This window comes from Sphaerodactylus townsendi, linkage group LG02 (genome assembly GCF_021028975.2).
Source record: "Sphaerodactylus townsendi isolate TG3544 linkage group LG02, MPM_Stown_v2.3, whole genome shotgun sequence".
Lineage (NCBI taxonomy): Eukaryota > Metazoa > Chordata > Lepidosauria > Squamata > Sphaerodactylidae > Sphaerodactylus > Sphaerodactylus townsendi.
This window is the reverse complement of record NC_059426.1, coordinates 35,117,025-35,137,255: the sequence shown is the minus strand read 5'-3', so window position 1 is coordinate 35,137,255 and position 20,231 is coordinate 35,117,025. Positions and strand designations below refer to the sequence as shown.

Here is a 20,231-nt window from a genome sequence, read left to right as displayed (position 1 = left end):
GGGGGGGGGTGGGGGGGGGGGGGGGTGGGGGGGGGGGGGGGTGGGGGGGGGGGGGGGTGGGGGGGGGGGGGGGTGGGGGGGGGGGGGGGTGGGGGGGGGGGGGGGTGGGGGGGGGGGGGGGTGGGGGGGGGGGGGGGTGGGGGGGGGGGGGGGTGGGGGGGGGGGGGGGTGGGGGGGGGGGGGGGTGGGGGGGGGGGGGGGTGGGGGGGGGGGGGGGTGGGGGGGGGGGGGGGTGGGGGGGGGGGGGGGTGGGGGGGGGGGGGGGTGGGGGGGGGGGGGGGTGGGGGGGGGGGGGGGTGGGGGGGGGGGGGGGTGGGGGGGGGGGGGGGTGGGGGGGGGGGGGGGTGGGGGGGGGGGGGGGTGGGGGGGGGGGGGGGTGGGGGGGGGGGGGGGTGGGGGGGGGGGGGGGTGGGGGGGGGGGGGGGTGGGGGGGGGGGGGGGTGGGGGGGGGGGGGGGTGGGGGGGGGGGGGGGTGGGGGGGGGGGGGGGTGGGGGGGGGGGGGGGTGGGGGGGGGGGGGGGTGGGGGGGGGGGGGGGTGGGGGGGGGGGGGGGTGGGGGGGGGGGGGGGTGGGGGGGGGGGGGGGTGGGGGGGGGGGGGGGTGGGGGGGGGGGGGGGTGGGGGGGGGGGGGGGTGGGGGGGGGGGGGGGTGGGGGGGGGGGGGGGTGGGGGGGGGGGGGGGTGGGGGGGGGGGGGGGTGGGGGGGGGGGGGGGTGGGGGGGGGGGGGGGTGGGGGGGGGGGGGGGTGGGGGGGGGGGGGGGTGGGGGGGGGGGGGGGTGGGGGGGGGGGGGGGTGGGGGGGGGGGGGGGTGGGGGGGGGGGGGGGTGGGGGGGGGGGGGGGTGGGGGGGGGGGGGGGTGGGGGGGGGGGGGGGTGGGGGGGGGGGGGGGTGGGGGGGGGGGGGGGTGGGGGGGGGGGGGGGTGGGGGGGGGGGGGGGTGGGGGGGGGGGGGGGTGGGGGGGGGGGGGGGTGGGGGGGGGGGGGGGTGGGGGGGGGGGGGGGTGGGGGGGGGGGGGGGTGGGGGGGGGGGGGGGTGGGGGGGGGGGGGGGTGGGGGGGGGGGGGGGTGGGGGGGGGGGGGGGTGGGGGGGGGGGGGGGTGGGGGGGGGGGGGGGTGGGGGGGGGGGGGGGTGGGGGGGGGGGGGGGTGGGGGGGGGGGGGGGTGGGGGGGGGGGGGGGTGGGGGGGGGGGGGGGTGGGGGGGGGGGGGGGTGGGGGGGGGGGGGGGTGGGGGGGGGGGGGGGTGGGGGGGGGGGGGGGTGGGGGGGGGGGGGGGTGGGGGGGGGGGGGGGTGGGGGGGGGGGGGGGTGGGGGGGGGGGGGGGTGGGGGGGGGGGGGGGTGGGGGGGGGGGGGGGTGGGGGGGGGGGGGGGTGGGGGGGGGGGGGGGTGGGGGGGGGGGGGGGTGGGGGGGGGGGGGGGTGGGGGGGGGGGGGGGTGGGGGGGGGGGGGGGTGGGGGGGGGGGGGGGTGGGGGGGGGGGGGGGTGGGGGGGGGGGGGGGTGGGGGGGGGGGGGGGTGGGGGGGGGGGGGGGTGGGGGGGGGGGGGGGTGGGGGGGGGGGGGGGTGGGGGGGGGGGGGGGTGGGGGGGGGGGGGGGTGGGGGGGGGGGGGGGTGGGGGGGGGGGGGGGTGGGGGGGGGGGGGGGTGGGGGGGGGGGGGGGTGGGGGGGGGGGGGGGTGGGGGGGGGGGGGGGTGGGGGGGGGGGGGGGTGGGGGGGGGGGGGGGTGGGGGGGGGGGGGGGTGGGGGGGGGGGGGGGTGGGGGGGGGGGGGGGTGGGGGGGGGGGGGGGTGGGGGGGGGGGGGGGTGGGGGGGGGGGGGGGTGGGGGGGGGGGGGGGTGGGGGGGGGGGGGGGTGGGGGGGGGGGGGGGTGGGGGGGGGGGGGGGTGGGGGGGGGGGGGGGTGGGGGGGGGGGGGGGTGGGGGGGGGGGGGGGTGGGGGGGGGGGGGGGTGGGGGGGGGGGGGGGTGGGGGGGGGGGGGGGTGGGGGGGGGGGGGGGTGGGGGGGGGGGGGGGTGGGGGGGGGGGGGGGTGGGGGGGGGGGGGGGTGGGGGGGGGGGGGGGTGGGGGGGGGGGGGGGTGGGGGGGGGGGGGGGTGGGGGGGGGGGGGGGTGGGGGGGGGGGGGGGTGGGGGGGGGGGGGGGTGGGGGGGGGGGGGGGTGGGGGGGGGGGGGGGTGGGGGGGGGGGGGGGTGGGGGGGGGGGGGGGTGGGGGGGGGGGGGGGTGGGGGGGGGGGGGGGTGGGGGGGGGGGGGGGTGGGGGGGGGGGGGGGTGGGGGGGGGGGGGGGTGGGGGGGGGGGGGGGTGGGGGGGGGGGGGGGTGGGGGGGGGGGGGGGTGGGGGGGGGGGGGGGTGGGGGGGGGGGGGGGTGGGGGGGGGGGGGGGTGGGGGGGGGGGGGGGTGGGGGGGGGGGGGGGTGGGGGGGGGGGGGGGTGGGGGGGGGGGGGGGTGGGGGGGGGGGGGGGTGGGGGGGGGGGGGGGTGGGGGGGGGGGGGGGTGGGGGGGGGGGGGGGTGGGGGGGGGGGGGGGTGGGGGGGGGGGGGGGTGGGGGGGGGGGGGGGTGGGGGGGGGGGGGGGTGGGGGGGGGGGGGGGTGGGGGGGGGGGGGGGTGGGGGGGGGGGGGGGTGGGGGGGGGGGGGGGTGGGGGGGGGGGGGGGTGGGGGGGGGGGGGGGTGGGGGGGGGGGGGGGTGGGGGGGGGGGGGGGTGGGGGGGGGGGGGGGTGGGGGGGGGGGGGGGTGGGGGGGGGGGGGGGTGGGGGGGGGGGGGGGTGGGGGGGGGGGGGGGTGGGGGGGGGGGGGGGTGGGGGGGGGGGGGGGTGGGGGGGGGGGGGGGTGGGGGGGGGGGGGGGTGGGGGGGGGGGGGGGTGGGGGGGGGGGGGGGTGGGGGGGGGGGGGGGTGGGGGGGGGGGGGGGTGGGGGGGGGGGGGGGTGGGGGGGGGGGGGGGTGGGGGGGGGGGGGGGTGGGGGGGGGGGGGGGTGGGGGGGGGGGGGGGTGGGGGGGGGGGGGGGTGGGGGGGGGGGGGGGTGGGGGGGGGGGGGGGTGGGGGGGGGGGGGGGTGGGGGGGGGGGGGGGTGGGGGGGGGGGGGGGTGGGGGGGGGGGGGGGTGGGGGGGGGGGGGGGTGGGGGGGGGGGGGGGTGGGGGGGGGGGGGGGTGGGGGGGGGGGGGGGTGGGGGGGGGGGGGGGTGGGGGGGGGGGGGGGTGGGGGGGGGGGGGGGTGGGGGGGGGGGGGGGTGGGGGGGGGGGGGGGTGGGGGGGGGGGGGGGTGGGGGGGGGGGGGGGTGGGGGGGGGGGGGGGTGGGGGGGGGGGGGGGTGGGGGGGGGGGGGGGTGGGGGGGGGGGGGGGTGGGGGGGGGGGGGGGTGGGGGGGGGGGGGGGTGGGGGGGGGGGGGGGTGGGGGGGGGGGGGGGTGGGGGGGGGGGGGGGTGGGGGGGGGGGGGGGTGGGGGGGGGGGGGGGTGGGGGGGGGGGGGGGTGGGGGGGGGGGGGGGTGGGGGGGGGGGGGGGTGGGGGGGGGGGGGGGTGGGGGGGGGGGGGGGTGGGGGGGGGGGGGGGGGGGGGGGGGGGGGGGTGGGGGGGGGGGGGGGTGGGGGGGGGGGGGGGTGGGGGGGGGGGGGGGTTGTGGGGGGGGGGGCATGTGGGGGGGGGGGGGTGGGGGGGGGGGGGAGGGGGTGGGGGGGGGGGGGGGGGGGGGGGGGGGGGGGTGGGGGGGGGGGGGGGTGGGGGGTGGGGGGGTGGGGGTGGGGGGGGGGGGTTGGGTGGGGGGGGGGGGGGGGGTTGTGGGGGGTGGGGGGGGGGGGGGGGGGGGGGTGGGGGGGGGGGGGGTTGGGGGGGCTGGGGGGGGGGGGGGGGGGGGGGCTGGCGGTGTGGCGGGGGGGGGGGGGGGGGGGCTTGGGGGGTGCCATCATCTCCAGATGATACCCTGAAATTTTGGTGCCGATACATCCAAAAATGCACCCCCTGAAGGAACATCCTAGAAATTTGCCCAAGAATCTTTGTTCTGCATTGAGTTTTCTGCATTGCTGTCAATGGGGGTTGCAGGCTGTGGGGGGCACATTTCGGAAGGCACAGTCTCAAAACTTTCAGGGTCTCATCAAGAGACTGTTCTAATGATACACCCCAAGTTTGGTGCAGTTTGGTTTGGGGGGGCCAAAGTTATGGACCCTCAAAACTGTAGCCCAAATCTCCTATTAGCTCCCATTGGAAACAATGGGGGATAGGGGCACCCCCTTTGGGAGTCCATAACTTTGGACTCCCTGAACCAAACCTCACCAAACTTGGGGGGTAGCATAAGGACAGTCTCTTGATGATACACTGAAATTTTGGTGCCACTAGCCTAAAAACTGCACCCCCTGCAGGCCAAAAATGGAAAACCACTAAAATACCCAAAAACAAACCCAGCATTATTATGCCCCCCACAAGGTGATGCCCTGGGCAGCTGCCCACCTTGCCCAATGGGCATTACGCCAGTGGCAAAACATTTTACTTTTCTAAAAGTGTGAGAGTTCCAACAAATTTTGAGACTTCAGAATGTTGAAAGGAACTGGCCTTCTAGAATCCCTGGAAACGGAAGGAAAGGAATCATCCCACATTCCCCATGGAACTGGTTAGCTTTTCATTTAAAAGTGGGTGCTCAAGATTCCACCCAGTTGTGCAAGAGTAGCCCAGGGAAAAGACCCACCCAGATGTTCTGTAGGAAGTCGACTGGGTAGAGCACACATCCCGCATCATCTTATTGAGTCACACAAACTGCCCAGGAAGTTTAGATTGGACTTGCAGCCCAGATAGCCTGGGGAGCACTTACCAGTTTCTACCAGCATGGCCAATTGGCCATGCTGATAGAGGCTGATGGGAATTGTAGTTCCTGAACATCTGGAGAGCCACAGGTTCCCTACCCTGGTCTAGATCGAAGGAATTTAGGAACCTGCGGCTCTCCAGATGTTCAGGAACTACAATTCCCACCAGCCTCTACCAGCATGGCCAATGCTGGCGGCATGATGAATTCCAGGTAACGATAGAGATGTAGTTCCTAGTCTACCTACTAGATGCACCTCAAGCACCACCACAAATTCTGGTACAGAGGGGATCACAAGCACCGAAAGTTCTTCTACTCGTTATTATGGATCAGTACTGATCTAAAATTAGTGGATGGCATGCAAAAATTCCATTAAAACAGTTTTTAAAATTCCAAAAACTACAACTGAAGAATAAAACTAGCAGCATAAAACAGAAAAGCAGTTCCTTTTGTAACTCTGCAGTGTTGCCTATCTACATGCACCCCCTTCTGAAAAGCTTGGCCTCATAATCTCCTAGAACCTACCAAAGTAGGGACCTTTTCATAGGCTTGGGGGAAGTAGAATTAATGCCTTTTGTATGAAACCAGCCACAGATTATTTCCTTTAGAAGCTTCATAAAGATATGAAAAAGGGATAATTCTGATAACACTAAGAAACACCCCACTCACTCACTCACTCATTCACACACACTCACACACACACCCCAAATCCCAGACAATGCACTCATAGTCTCCCACAATCTCCCTCTCAGTACGTCCAGATGTGGGTTTACATATTTTATATATTTTAAACATTTACTAGCTGTCCTTCTTTCTTACAGATCTCAAGGAGGTTTACAATAGAAATAAAATACATATTGTGGGGTGTATATTTTTATGTACTCCATTGTATATGAAAATATATTAACATTTTAAAATCACAACTTGTGTGTGTGGTGTGGAGGAGGTTGGATTCTGTGGGAAATTTCCGCTAAATGGAGCAGGGCAAATTTTTGCCAATACCATTCTTCCATTGTACACAACTCTATTGTAGAACTTCATGCATGTAGACTTCCTGCCTCCCAGAAATGGTGACATATTTTTACAAAACACACCTTCCCGTTCCCAGCCTCTGGCTGAACTCCTCCCACCACCCACCCCCACAAAAAATTCAACAAACCTTTCTTCAAGCCGAGCATCCTGAGACCAACACTACAAGACACTGGGGGTGCACTCCTTCTCTGGCCTTGTTTCCCTTCCCTGTGTGTGCGTTGCTGGCCTCAGCATCCTCAAATGGAGGAAAGTAAGGTGAATTTTAAGGGAACGGTGAGGTTAAAGTTAACCTTACTTTCCTCTTTCTGAGCTGTGTTGAGGCCTGCAAGACCCTGGGAGTGAAGACAAAGGGGAAGAAGTGCACCTTCCTTCTTCTTGTCCCTGCCCGCCCGCATGCTTGGAAAAATGTTCACCTGACCTGGCCTGAGGGAGGGAGGGAGCGAGAGAGGGAGGAAGAGGGCAGGTGGCCAAAATGTGCCCCTATGTGACACGTGAAAGTTGTGCCTGGGTCATATGCCCCCTCTTTCCCCCCCCAGATACGCCACTGCCCAGAAACAACATTGTGGGTATCAATTTGGACTGCCGCTGTATAGAGAAAAGAGGAGGCTGTCCCACTGATGGAAGCCCCTTCTGACAGCAGAGATTTACCATGTGATTCTAGCAATTATTTAAAAATTATACATGTCTTTGAAATGGTTCAAACTTCACACAAAACCCTTTAATGCTAGAACAACCACCACCACTTAGCATAACAAACATCTACCCACAAAAATTTAACTAAATGCCCCTTGAAAAAGTACAGTTTTGAATGCCTTGTGGAATTATAGGAGAGGGGAAACATTCCGAGCAACTTCTGGAAAACTGCTCTTAGAACTATGACAGCAACGGCCTCTCAACCTCGGTTTCTTACATGCAGATTTAAGAACATGACAATTGGCTAACTGGATTGTGTCAAAGATCCATGGAGTCCAAGTATCTTGCTTCCAAGAGCGGCCAGCCACATGACAAGATAATTTCACAGGCAGGAGATGCACAAACTCATGTACTCTGCATGTGCAGAGCCTTGTACTCTGCCCATACCATCCAGCATGGGCTCTTCCATTTGGATCATCAAGGCTGATATCCATAGATAAGACCATGTTTGCAACTTACTTCACAGTTGTGACAAGCTGAATCGTCCCTGATTTTCATGTTAGGCAGGTAAGGCAAAAAGCATCTTATGGAGCTTCGAACCAAACAGTATCTCCTCAAAACAGTGACAGAAACCCATAGTAAAGAACTGGTGCAGGCTGAGTTTGCATGCCAGAGAGCTACACTCCTTGTGGGTATTGCGCTGTGCAGACTGCAGAGCCATTTGAATGAGACTTTGAGCCTGTGCAAACTTGCTCAAGAAAACTCTTTTCTCCTGCCAGCATCATGTGTAAACCTGGCCTTAGTGACTATTTATAGCACTGTGTTTGGGTACCAGTGATAAAGAATAACAAGACAAGTTGTTTGTTTGACATATCACAGAAAAGCCTGCAAATCCACTGCTTCCTGCCCTTAAAACTACAGACTGTTTATTCATCAGTTCAGCCCAGTGTAAGAGACCCCAGTTACACTTTCCGGCACATTAAAAGATCTGTCCGAAACAAGCCCAGTGTGGTGCAGTGGTTAGGAGCAGTGGACTCTTATCTGGAGAACCAGGTTTGATTCCCCACTCCTCCACATGAGCAGCAGACTCTAACTGGATTTGTTTCCCTTCTGCTACACATGAAGCCTGCTGGGTGACCTTTGGCTAGTCACAGTTCTCTCAGAACTCCCTCAGCCTCACCTACCTCACAAAGTGTCTGTTGTGGGGAGAAAAAGGGAAAGGAGTTTGTAAGCTGCCTTGAGTCTCCTTACAGGTACAGAAAAGTGGGGTATAAATCCAAACTTCTCCTTGGTTTATCTGTTGCTGCTTTCAGGCCTCAAACTTCTATTCTGTCAGTCCTGCATGCTTTGCAGCTGCATTAGACAGACAGACAGACAGACAGACAGACAGACAGACAGACAGACAGACAGACAGACAGACAGACAGACAGACAGACAGACAGACAGACAGACACACACACACACACACACACACACACACCCATATCAACAAAAAAGACTTCCTAGGAAGTCTGTGTGGAAGGACATCAGCCCACAAGCCACCCATAACAGATCAAGGACTGACAAAGGACAGCCCACTCCCCACAGAACACACAAACTCATCCTCAGTGCTGGCATAATTATAGCTTTTATGTCAAAGCTTTACAGCTTCATCACCTCAGGCAATATTTTACAGCTGTCAGGAATGATTTATGCCATAATGACTTAAACAGTGAAATGGAGTCCTTGGAGGAAGAGCTGTCATGCATATCCATGGCAAATAACTTTATTAAAACAAAAATATTGATATGCTGTGTAAACAGTATCTTACCTCCAAAGATTAGGTAATCGGATCAGATTCTAAAGATAAACGGATAGCAGAAAGAATGTTATGAAGCAGACGAGAAGGAAAGCTGTGCCCAGTTACTATGAATTTAAACAGCTGCTAATGCCCACTGGACATCTCTGGAAAACTTTCAATTCAGGCATAATTGGGCATACAATTTTCATATACTTTAGTAGCTTAACCCTTTCTCTGGGGTGTTGTGTGGTTTCCGGGCTGTAAGGTTGTGTTCTAGTAGCATTTTCTCATGACGTTTTGCTTGCATCAGTGGCTGGCATCTTCAGAGGATCAGATCTTCTGAAGATGCCAGCCACAGATGCAGGCGAAACATCAGGAGAAAATGCTACTAGAACATAGCCTTACAGCCCAGAAATCACACAACACCCCAGTGATTCCAGCCAGGAAAGCCTTCAACAATGCATTAACCCTTTCTCCTTTTTTGCAGCTAGAACTGTGTGCCTACAGTCAAAAGGAATGTTGATTATTTGCTTATATCAATTGTCCGAGCAGCAAAAGAATACTTTATTTCAGAGTTTGATCTCTTCTTTGGGAGTTTTCTTTTCCTTCTGATTATGTCCAACTTTTTTATTACTTTACAATTGCCCACTGCAGAATATCTCATGGGATGCCAAAAGAGGTCAAACCTCAGACAAACAGCTCTATTAGAGAAAGATGTGGGAATGGATGATCTATATGCAGTTGGAATGGGAATATCCATTTTCCATGGGATATCAGCATAATTCTCAGGAACAATTTTTCAAGGACTTTGCAAGAGTTATTGTGTGTCATTTTAATTGGATCAATCGATTCTGGCTTGGTCAATAATGTTGTCAGCCTTAAACACCCTCATTAAAGTCTCTTCTTTGGTCATTGTCTTGTGAAAATTGCTTTCCTACTGCTGGGGGCGGGGCAGGATCCAAGAATGATGGGGGCTGTTAATTGACAGGTGGAAAACACATTAGTTTTGTTAAATGTTTAAGGTTTTAATAAACACAAACCATGATCAATGGTAGGCTGACCTATAAATTGCTGTCTTTAAATTCCAATACATCAGAACTTTCAGGGGAAGGGCAGAGTCTCAAAATTGAAGAACGGGAAACCCATCCAGAGCCCCAGGTGGCTGGGGATGCTGCTGGAGATCAGTGACATAACTAGGCAAACTGGAGCCCTGGGCAAAACCTGAGTTTGATGCCACTCCGGCGTGTGCCCGGTGCAACGTGCACCCCCCGGCCCGCTTGTAGCTATGCCCAGTGGCGTATCTAGGCAAACTGGAGTTTGGTGCCCCCCCATGGGCAGCCACCCTCCCCCACCATGACCAAGCAATTATTTTTTACACCAGGGTCATTTCAAAGTCACCATCACATTATAGAACACCCCCCAACTCACAAATCTGAATACAGCAATAGGCCGTGCCACACAGCAGAAATATTTTTTGAAAACATTTTCAAAATGCTTTCAAAATGTTTTATGACTGGTATGAAAACATTTTATGGTGTTGTATCCAGTCCCCCCAATTGGGGGAAACAGCATCACTTTCAATGTCATTTAAACTGGAAACCCCAGATTCTCCCTTTAAAGTGGATTTAAAAGGAGAATCTGGGCTCCCTAGTTTAAACAAGTGATGCTGGAATCCACCCTCAAACAGCATCATTTTCAATGGTGCTTAAACTAGAAAGCCCAGATTTTCATTTTAAATCCACCTTAAAGGGAGAATCTGGGCTTCCCAGTTTAAACTACATTGAAAGTGATGCTATTTTGGGGTTTATTCTCCCCCACCCCCTTTTGGAGTCCACAGCTTTGGACCCTCTGGACCACACTTCACAAAACCTGGATGGTATCAGTAAGAGACTCTCCTGATTATACCTCCCAGGTTTGGTGAAGTTTGGTTCTGGGGGTTCATTAAGTTATCAACCCTCAAAGGTATAGCCCCCATCTCCTATTAGCTCCCATTGGAAAATGGGGGATGGGGCACCCCCCTTGGGAGTCCATAACTTTGGACTCCCTGAACCAAACCTCACCAAACCTGGGTGATAGCATCAGGAGAGTCTCCCAAAACATCCTAAAAACTGCGCCCCCTGCAGGCCAAAAACGGAAAACCCACCAAAATACCAAAAACCTACAAACGAACCCTGCAATTTTGGCGCCCGCCACAAGGGGCCACCCTGGGCAACTGCCCACTTTGCCCAATAGGCATTACACCCCTGCTGGAGATAGAGCCACCCTGCCACCTCTAGAGGGCTTTCTGTTAGCACAGAGAGGGAGAAAAAGCCAAAAAAAGGTGAACAGACACCTTGTGAGGTAGGTGGGGCTGAGAGAGTTCTGAAGAACTGTGCCTAGCCCAAGATCACCCAGCAAGAATGTAGCGGTACGGAAACACACACCAGATAAGCCTCCGCCACTTAGGTGGAGGGGTGGGGAATCAAACCCGATTCTCCAGATTAGAATCCACCTGCTCTTAACCACTACACCACGCTAGCTGCAGATCTTCCACACCCTGGTTGAACAAACTGATATTTAAACATGGATCAATTAGGATGTGGGGGTCAGCCTGTTTGAGAGCTGGACTGGGATACACATTCAGCATTGTGAATGGGAGCCATGGCCTTTTAGCTGATTCCAGCTGAGCTTTATATTTATGTGACAACCACTTTCTCTGGAAGACAGCTCTGTTTTTATTGATATCACTTGTGTGAAGGATAATTCCAAGGACTATCAACAAGTTTGCCACAAGGACACTGCTTGAAATTACTCTAATGTGGTGACTATTTTTTACATGATAGGCTGTTAGGTAGGGGAGTGACACACCATATGTTTGTGGCATTTGTCTCTACAACGCTGGAAACCTTTATTGTAGAAGAAGAAGAGTTGGTTTTTATACCCTGCTTTTCTCTAAGGAAACTCAAAGCAGCTTAGCGTGGTGTAGTGGTTAAGAGCAGGTGGATTCTAATCTGGAGAACCGGGTTTGATTCCCCACCCCTCCACCTGAGTGGCAGAGGCTTATTCGGTGAACCAGATGTGTTTGTGCACCTTTACATTTCTGCTGGGTGACCTTGGGCTAGTCACAGTTCTCTCTGAACTTTCTCAGCCCCACCTACCTGACAAGGTGTCTGTTCTGGGGAGAGGAAGGGAAAAAAGCTTGTAAGCCACCTTGAGTCTCCTTACAGGAGAGAAAGGTGGGGTATAAATCCAAACTACTACTCTTCATCTTCATCTTCTTCTTCTTCTTCTGATCACCTTCCCTTCCTTTTCCCACAACAGACACCTTGTGAGGTAGGTGGGGCTGAGAGAATTCTGAAAAACTGTGACTAGCCCAAGGTCACCCAGCAGGCTGCATGTGGAAGAGCAGGGAAACGAATTCAGCTCACCATATAACAGTGGGACTCAAACCCAGTTCTCCAGATTAGAGTCCACTGCTCTTATCCACTGTATCACACTGATATTAGCGGGAAAGACTGTTTTACACAAGCAGTGCCCTGTCTGATTGCCCACCAGATAATTACTGCTAATATGAGAAGGTGACATTGTGGTACAGATTCACATTGTGGTACAGATCAGAAGAGTGGCCCGAAGACTGGACATGGTTTTACTCTTCATACCCTACACCCAAAACAGGACTGCAGTTCTACCCATCACAATGGTGGGTTTTCTTGCCCTCCCCCCACCCACTTGGCATCTGTCTCGCTGTTTTGATGGTCAATTCAATACACTGTAAAAAAAAGAGAGAGCAATGATATAGCAGGACAAAAAGGCCAAAGGCTCATCCAGGAGTGGAATTCAAATAATTTAACAACCGGTTGTATATAAGCACCATTTTAACAACCGGTTCTGCCGAAGTGGTGCGAGCCTGCTGAATCCCACCACTGCATATAGCTCCTTAAAGCATCAAGTTAGTATAGAAAAACACTGCTCCAGAAATTCATGGACTAAAATCCCAGCTCAAGTGTAATGATCATTGGGTTACCTTATATCTATCACTATCTATCACGATAGCCTTATTTGCACAAAGTATAGTCCCACTGTATCATTGCAGACCCATGAGGTGATGTCACAATCATGACATTTACTAGGCAGATTATGTTTGCGGGATGGTTTGTCATTGGCTTCCCCAGCCGCCTACACTATACCCCCACCAAGCTGGGTACTCATTTCACCAGCATTGAAAGGATGGAAGGCTGAGTCAACCTTGAGCCAGCTGCCTGAAACTGACCTTCGTCAGGATCGAACTCAGGCCGCGACCAAAGTTTTCACTGTGATACTGCAGCTTACCACTCTGTGCCACCACACACTGATATTAGGGTGCAGTTTGATGAAGTGCCATGCCTCCGCTCAAAGGACGAGAGGAAATGCAATGAATTGGAGGTGTGGATTCTCAGTTAGTTCCCTAGGATTGTGGTGTGGATTCTCAGTTAGTTCCCTAGGCTCATTCTGCACATGCAGAATAATGCACTTTCAAACTGCTTTCAGTGCTCTTTGAAGCTGTGCGGAATAGCAAAATCCACTTGCAAACAGTTCTGAAAGTGGTTTGAAAACGCATTATTTTGCGTGTGCGGAAGGGGCCCTAGTCTGTTAAATCCTTACAGAACTTCAGTTCCCTGGGGAGAGAGATCAGTCCTTTTGATTGTGTAGATATGCCTGAATTCTCAGCCTCATGTATCTCAGACAGTCAGACTTAGTAGATCTGGGAGACCCACGTTCTATCCCCACTCTCCCAGAAAGCTTGTTAGAGGACCTTGGACTACACAGACCAACCTACCTCACAGCAGTGTTGTGAGATCATGATAATGTAGGATGTCATGAGTTCCTTTGGAGTAGAGTGAGGATTTTTTTTAAATGACAGAATTTTTAAAAAGGCAACTTTTTTGGTAGAAAGGGAAGATTTTAGCGGAATAAAATTAGGGGCTGAAGCGCCCGCGCGCACACACGCACACACAGAGCAAATCAGAACCAGAAATCGAACACATCTCCTCTTGAACACTAGGAGATATTCTTATCCAGAGCAGTGTAAATAAATTGGAGCATGGCCTGCTCCTGGTAGCATCAAGAATTGTCTCTACCCCTGTATCCTACGAATGTCACTCTGCCAGCTGAATCCAAGACCTCATCTTGTCCCTGTCACTTCAAAGGACCTTTCGGGGGCCCTTGTTACCATTCTCAAAAGAATGTAAACAGCTCCCTGGCCTATCTCCAAAGCTAATTAAAGCTCCCGATTTGAATAGATAAGATTACTTTGCATACATACACACAGGGCAAACCAAAGTGGAGCACAATACGCTTATGTATTATTCCAATTTGTTTAAAGTCTGACTTATTATGCTGAATAATCAGAAAGAGAAAAACCGAGGCTGAAACCTTCAAAAGCAATTAGCTTTGTCATTCCCTTATCAGGATGCATCACGGCAAACATCCTTGTGGATTTCAACACTAAATGCTTAACACAGAATTATTCTTAGTCTGTTCTATGATGACTAATTGTGCAAATTATATTTCAACTGGTCATTAGGTCTACTTTTTTAAACTGCCTTCTGCTTGAAATAAGTAGGTACTTTTCTTTAACCCCCACTCCAAAAGCAATTGTTCAGCATAACTGTTGGATGGAAGCTGACTTGGCAAGATTCTTTACATTGCTGTTTACATTGACAGCTGAGCATCTTCCTCGTCCAGATGTCCCACTGAATGCAACCATAATGTCCACGCGTGTTTTCCCTGAAGATGCGCAGCAATCCATACAGTAGATCAGCACGATCAGCCACTGAAATCTCTTAATTCAGGGGAGGCTTTCAACTAATTTACAAGCAAAAAAATAAACCCCTTTATCCCCCCCCCCTTCTCTAAAATGTTCGCCACTTTTATTGTGGCTCCAAAATAGGGAACTGTAGGGCAGACTTGAAAGTTTATAGCATACTCACGGCAGATTTGGTTTTAAGCAAATCCTCTGTATGACTGAACAATTCTGATTCTGCATTGATGTACAGTTATAAATCTATTCCGGTGGGCAGGGAAACCCCCACTGTTAGATCTAAAACATAGGAAATCTAGGTTTAAATATCAGCTCTGCCTCCTTGGCCACCCTCTAGTATAGAGTTAAGCCCGTTGTCTAGCATATATTTAAGAATGGTTAACTGAGTGTTGGGTTGTGGCTACTGCACAGCTTTAAACAAGTCACCTTCCCGTCTGTAAAATGGAAACATTGCTGCTTCATGAATGCATTAGATGACATTTCATAAGAAATGACCAGGAAGACGAATGAAAATATGACTGCCAAACGACTTCGCACATCAGACAGAACAACAATGATTATACATTTTGTGGGGATATTCGATTTCCCCCAGAATCCCAAACATCTGAAATCCAATTGCTCAATACTTGTTCTTCCATACATTACTAAACAAATACATTTACACACCAATTGCTCAATACTTGTTCTTCCATACATTACTAAACAAATACATTTACACACCTGAAATAAAAAAGCCAGAATGATTAACTTCCCATCCACTTGGACTAGAACTGGAATGGAATTTTTAAAAAAATATTCCTGTCCTGGCAAGCTGGGCCCAGGGTGGCTTCAATTAATGTACAATATGTATATCATACAAAATTATAACATTTAAAACCCCAGTTTACATTAAAACACAACTAACGAATAATACAGCTCCTACAAATTGACGCTTAATTCCAAAAGTATCCTCTTGGGGGGATGGTTCAGTCTGGCAGCCAGGCAATATATAAACCCGAAGGGATCCAACCACCAGAATACAGGAGAGAAGTGTGTGTGGGGGGGAGGGGGGGTGAAGGGAGGACCAGGTTGAAATTACCACCAGTGTTGTCATCCGCCACATGCCTGACAGAACATCTCTGTCTTATAGACCCTGCAGAACTGAGCCAAATCTTGCAGGAATTGGGTTTCACTCGACAGAGAGTTCCACCAGGTTGGAGCCAGGGCCAAAATTTTAAAAACCCTGGTTCTGATTGAGGACAGTTAGGTGTTTTGGGGGCCAAAGACTACCAGAAGGTTGGAATTCAAAATATCCGTGAAGGATGACATACTGAAATGGACACTGGAGACTCAAAAATTAACATCCACTCTGGAATCCACCACCTAAAATAACTTCCCCACATCACGTTGTCTTGTGGCCCTGTCCACAACCAATCTTCTGTAGTTTTAACTAGAACAAAGCTGCTTTGATTTAAGTGGATCTTTACTTCAGGGTGAACGTACCTAGGTTAACAACCTTGTTCACAAACCTGGGGCGAAACATAATTCCACTACTCTAGACCAACCAACGCCAAGACAGCACCTGACCCGCAGTATTGAAAGAAACTGACTTGCAAAATCTGTTCCGACAGCTCAAAAGCACGGTGGTTTTTTTTTAAAAAAAGACAAGTACTTTACCATCTTTGTGATAATAAGTGACTGCTATTTTCCTCTCCTCTGAGCCCAGCAATGCCTGGGCAATTTGGGCAACGTGATGCCGCTTGGTCTCCGGTCCGTGGAGGAAGTCACAGGTGCATGGTTTTTGCATGACGTCAGGCCTGGAGAATCCTGTCATCTCACAGAATCCATCATTGCAGTAGATGATCGCACAGTTCTGTACTCGAGCATTAGCAATGATGAATTTTTTATCTGCGAGGTTGGGGAGAAAAAAAAGCCACGCATGTTGTCAGTCAGCGGGCCACATTTTATAAAATCGCACTTCCCAGAACAGAAGCTGTTTCTGAATATTTAAAAAAAATATTCTTTGGCACGGTGAATTTCAATAGATGTTGAATAGCGCTTGAGCGAGAGCCAGAACTCTATGAAACTTCAATAAAAAGGATATAAATTTAAACTCGATGCCAGCTGACTCTTTTGGGAGGGAGGAATTAAAGTCACATTCACAAAGTTGCCTCACAAAACATATTACAGATTAGGAAAGGAGGGATCACTTTGTTGTACTGTATACGGCCAAAGATCGCCAAATACACTACCTGAATGGGGAGGGATCATTTGGCTGTCTGCATTTTAGCTGGGATGCTCATCAAAGCTCAAAAATTAGGACTTGTAAGAAAAGACCTCAAGTGGGACAGGGCAAAAGCACAGAGAAGTCCAAAGAATCTTTGAACTCAACCTTGAAATAATTGAACAAAAGTTACTAGCCTATGTTGTTAACCATTGTGGACAACTGAAAAGAGCCACACATTTGTCACTTTATCTGCCTATTGCATTTCATTCACTCTTCTTCGGAGGAGCTCAAAATGGCCCACCAGCTGCCCCTGCTTCCTTTTTTTCCCCCTCTCAGAAAAACCCTCTGAGATTTGTTAGGTTGAGGAGAAAAATGACCAGGCGACAGTCACTCAGTGAGCAACATGGCAACACAGGGATTTTCTGTAACCTAGGCCCAATGCTCTAACCACTACGTCACACTGGCTTTCCAAAAAACTGACCAAGATAACTGATAGCCTGAAAGAGGAGGAGGAGGAGAAGAAGAAGAAGAAGAGTTGGATTTATATCCCCCCTTTCTCTCCTGTAAGGAGACTCAAAGGGGCTTACAAACTTTCCCTTCCCCCCTCACAACAAACACCCTGAGGTAGGTGGGGCTGAGAGCTCAGAAGAACTGTAACTAGCCCAAGGTCACCCCTCTGGCATGTGTTGGGGTGCAAAGGCTAATCGGAATTCCCCAGATAAGCCTCCACAGCTCAGACGGCAGAGCAGGGAATCAAACCCGGTTCCTCCAGATAAGAGTACACATGCTCTTAACCACTACGCCACTGAGGGTTGGGTGGGGTTATTTTAATGTGATTTTATTGCTGTTTTAATTGTTATATTTTATTCATGATTTTTTAATTGTGGTTTTTATTTTTTTCAAACCTTTGTAGACCACCAAGAGGTGCCAGTATGAGGCAGAGTATAAATATAATAATGAATAAATTCTTGCTCACTACAAACCCCCAGGCCAGTTTCCTTCTAGAAGCCTGGACTTTTACTTGACTAACAGCGGGGTAGGCCTAACAGAGGTGACCGTGTGGTCATGCATTGTTAGGAGGACTGCTTTTCCCGCTTCCGACTTTGGTTGTCAGTCAAATCCCAGTCTTCATCTACGCAATGATTTTCAGGCTCCTGTCTACACGATGACTGCGCTATGTAACGGTGCCACAGAAACGCCCAGTGTAAATACAGAGTTTAAACAATACTTTTTGACTGCAAAAAAACCCCCTGGACATCCCAGTTTGAAACATCTGACCACGAAGCTAGTTCCCTTGACTTGACTGATTTTTGGTGGCTTCCGTGTCACTGTGCTTGCCACTGCTTCCAAAGCCCTTGAGCCTAAATCAAAAACGTCTGCAGAAGCCAGAGTCCAGCTCCTTAGAAAAAAATGAGTGAGAAAGAGCATGTAAAACTGAAGTCTCGGTTCTTTTTGTTTTGCAACCCCTACGTACCGATAAGCTGAAGCCTGACAACGGCTCTTAAAACTCGCACCAAAGGTTTCTGCCTGCCATGCTCCTAGCTGCGGATCCTGTTGTCTTTAAAGGCAGGCGTCTCTCGGAGCACTGGCCCTTCCTGCATTTACGGACCAAGACATGATTCAGTGATCCGCCTGACTCTCCTCCCTGGCTTCACCGGAGCTGTCACATGAGTGCTGTGGATGTGATTGAAGCCCAGGATGGTTACAGCAAAATGCTACACTGGAAAGCAGGACGGGGAATTGCCCAGGCTATCAGCATTTCTTATGCCTAATAAAGGTCTCTGAATCTGAATCTTTCAGCATCTTACAGCATCTTACTTTTCCCTCCCTGCCCTGTTCACTGTTTCAAATGTTCACATTTTACAGCCACTCCCAGACCTGATGATGTACAAACTGCCTTCGTTGCCAACGGCACTAGTGCCACTCGGTTGGTCTCATGATGTACAGCACTTCCCAAGATAAACTAGCCCGCTGATAACAGCTCGCTACTTACACCCAACAGGGCTGGCTCCTATAGATCTCAGATTGGCAGAAATGACACCCTGAAGAAAAACATGCTACTAACTAACACATGTGAATCTTACAGCTTTTTCGATGGATGACAATTGCTGGATGATTGAAGGGAATAGGCTACTTGGCATGTGCAGAAGGCCAGGTTTGATCAAGGGTTACCTTCGGATATATTTAGTACCTGCACCTGCCAGGCTGAGCAAGGCAACCCTGCTAGGGCCACTCGGCTCAGCGGCTCGGCTCCCAAGGGCACGGCATAGATGAGCCAAGCTGCCAGCAAAACAGCCTGCCTAGAAACGCCTTTGGCACCCGCCTGCTGGAAACTTTCCATGAACTCCTGTCAAACAAGGTACCTCGAACGGATTGTTTGAACGGGTCAAGTTTAGGGGCCAGGTAAGAGAGGAGGCAGATCCCTGGCATCACCCAGAGGCAAATTAGGACTGTCCATCTCCTCCCCCCCACCCCCACCCACCCACTCCCATCCTGACCAAGACAACAGTTCCCTGGCATGATAGGAGGTTGCGTAAGCGTGCCTTGTGTATGCTCTGCCTCACCGGAGTGCCCCCCCCCCCCCGAAGGTAGATGGAGTTAAGCCCTCTGATCAAGACCCAGGACCTGATGTGCGGGCGGGTGCGGGGGGGGGGGTGTCACCCCGAAACCTCCCAAGTCCGAAAGCCCTTGGCTGAACTTGGAGGGGGGAGAGTTTCTGTGCAGCACTAAACCTGCACCAAAGGGCGCGCGGGGGATGGGGGAAGGTAGGGGGAAAGCCAACTTACTTTGCCCTTCGAATTTCCGTATGATGGTGCCCAGGAAGGTGTTGTGCGGGGCCACATGACCTCTGCGCACCGGCATGGTGGTGCTCGCCGCCGCCTCTCCCGGCTGGCTCTCTCCGGCTACCCTTTGCCAGCACTCATCGCCCTCCGCCGCCGCCGCGCCCGCCCGGCTCCTCCGCTCCTCTGCTCAGCGCCGCTCCAGGGCTGCCGCTGCCGCCTCCTCTGCCCGGGCCGGCGTGCGCTCCATGCCCAGGGTGGCCGCCGGGGGGACCCGACCCGCTCTCCGCCGGGCTGGAGCAAGACGAGCCGGGAGGGGCGGGGGAGAGAGCCGGGAAGGAGGGGAGGAGGAGGAGGAGGGGAGGGGCCGCCCGGGATGGATGCGCTGCGCTGCCCTCGCCCCTCCTGCTCCCCAGGCAAGGGAAGCCCGGCCAAGGCTGGCCCGAGGGGAGGGACGTCCCCGCCCGCTACGCGGCTGCGGCAGCTCGGTTTCCTCGAGCGCGCTCCAGCCCCGGCCGGCCAAGAGATCGCGCCCGGCCACCAGCTGCTCCGGCCCCGTCCGCCCCTGCCACGCGCAGGCACGGCGCCGCAGAGAGGGAGCCGAGGAGCCGCCCCTCCGGTCCCGCCTCGCCTAGACTCGCCCAACCTGCGGCGGGGTCCGGGTGGAAGGCCTTGGGCATGTACAGAGCGCGGTTTCCGCAGCGAGGGCTTGCCTGCCCCGAGCTGAGAGGCGCGCGGTTCCGAAACGGTGCGTGAGGCAGAGTTATAGCCCTCCCCCCCACACACACACAGGGGCGTGTGCAGAGCGCCGTTCCGCTGGCGAGGCCCCGGTTCGTGCTAATGGGGGATGCAATCACGAGACCTTGTGCAAAGGTCTGCACGTAGGGTGCCTCCAGTGCAGAGTGCCATTCCTTGGCAAGGGTTCTCAACCTTCCTAATGCCGCGACCCTTTAATACAGTTCCTCATGTTGTGGTGACCCTCAACCCTAACATTTATCCATTTTACAGATGGAGAATACTGATGCAGAGAGTCTCAGGTGACCCCTGTGAAAGGGTCATTCGACCCCCAAAGGGGTCCCGACCCCCAGGTTGAGAACCGCTAATGGTTATGTAGCTTGAAAAGAGTACATGATGCATTATGCAAGAAAACCTAGGCAAAGTGTCGTTCCACAAACGGATCTCCGGCCATGTCCAGAGTGCCATCCCTAATAGGGAAGGTTCCGTAACTAACTGGTG

At 55.5% G+C, this 20,231-nt stretch overlaps 1 protein-coding gene across 11 annotated transcripts in view; it reads right to left on the bottom strand.

Annotated features, from left to right (window-relative positions):
• KCNH7 (potassium voltage-gated channel subfamily H member 7) overlaps window positions 1-19,268 on the bottom strand; it is a 357,945-nt gene extending 338,677 nt beyond the window's left edge. For all 11 annotated transcript variants that reach the window (XM_048485320.1, XM_048485324.1, XM_048485321.1 and 8 more), the window contains exons 1-2: window positions 19,002-19,268; window positions 15,666-15,896 (exon numbers count right to left, since the gene is read on the bottom strand). In XM_048485320.1, coding sequence (XP_048341277.1) covers window positions 15,666-15,896; window positions 19,002-19,077 — 307 coding nt within the window. In that variant the 5' untranslated portion in view covers window positions 19,078-19,268. The remainder of the gene's footprint in view (window positions 1-15,665; window positions 15,897-19,001) is intronic.
• Between the last annotated feature and the right edge of the window lie 963 nt (window positions 19,269-20,231).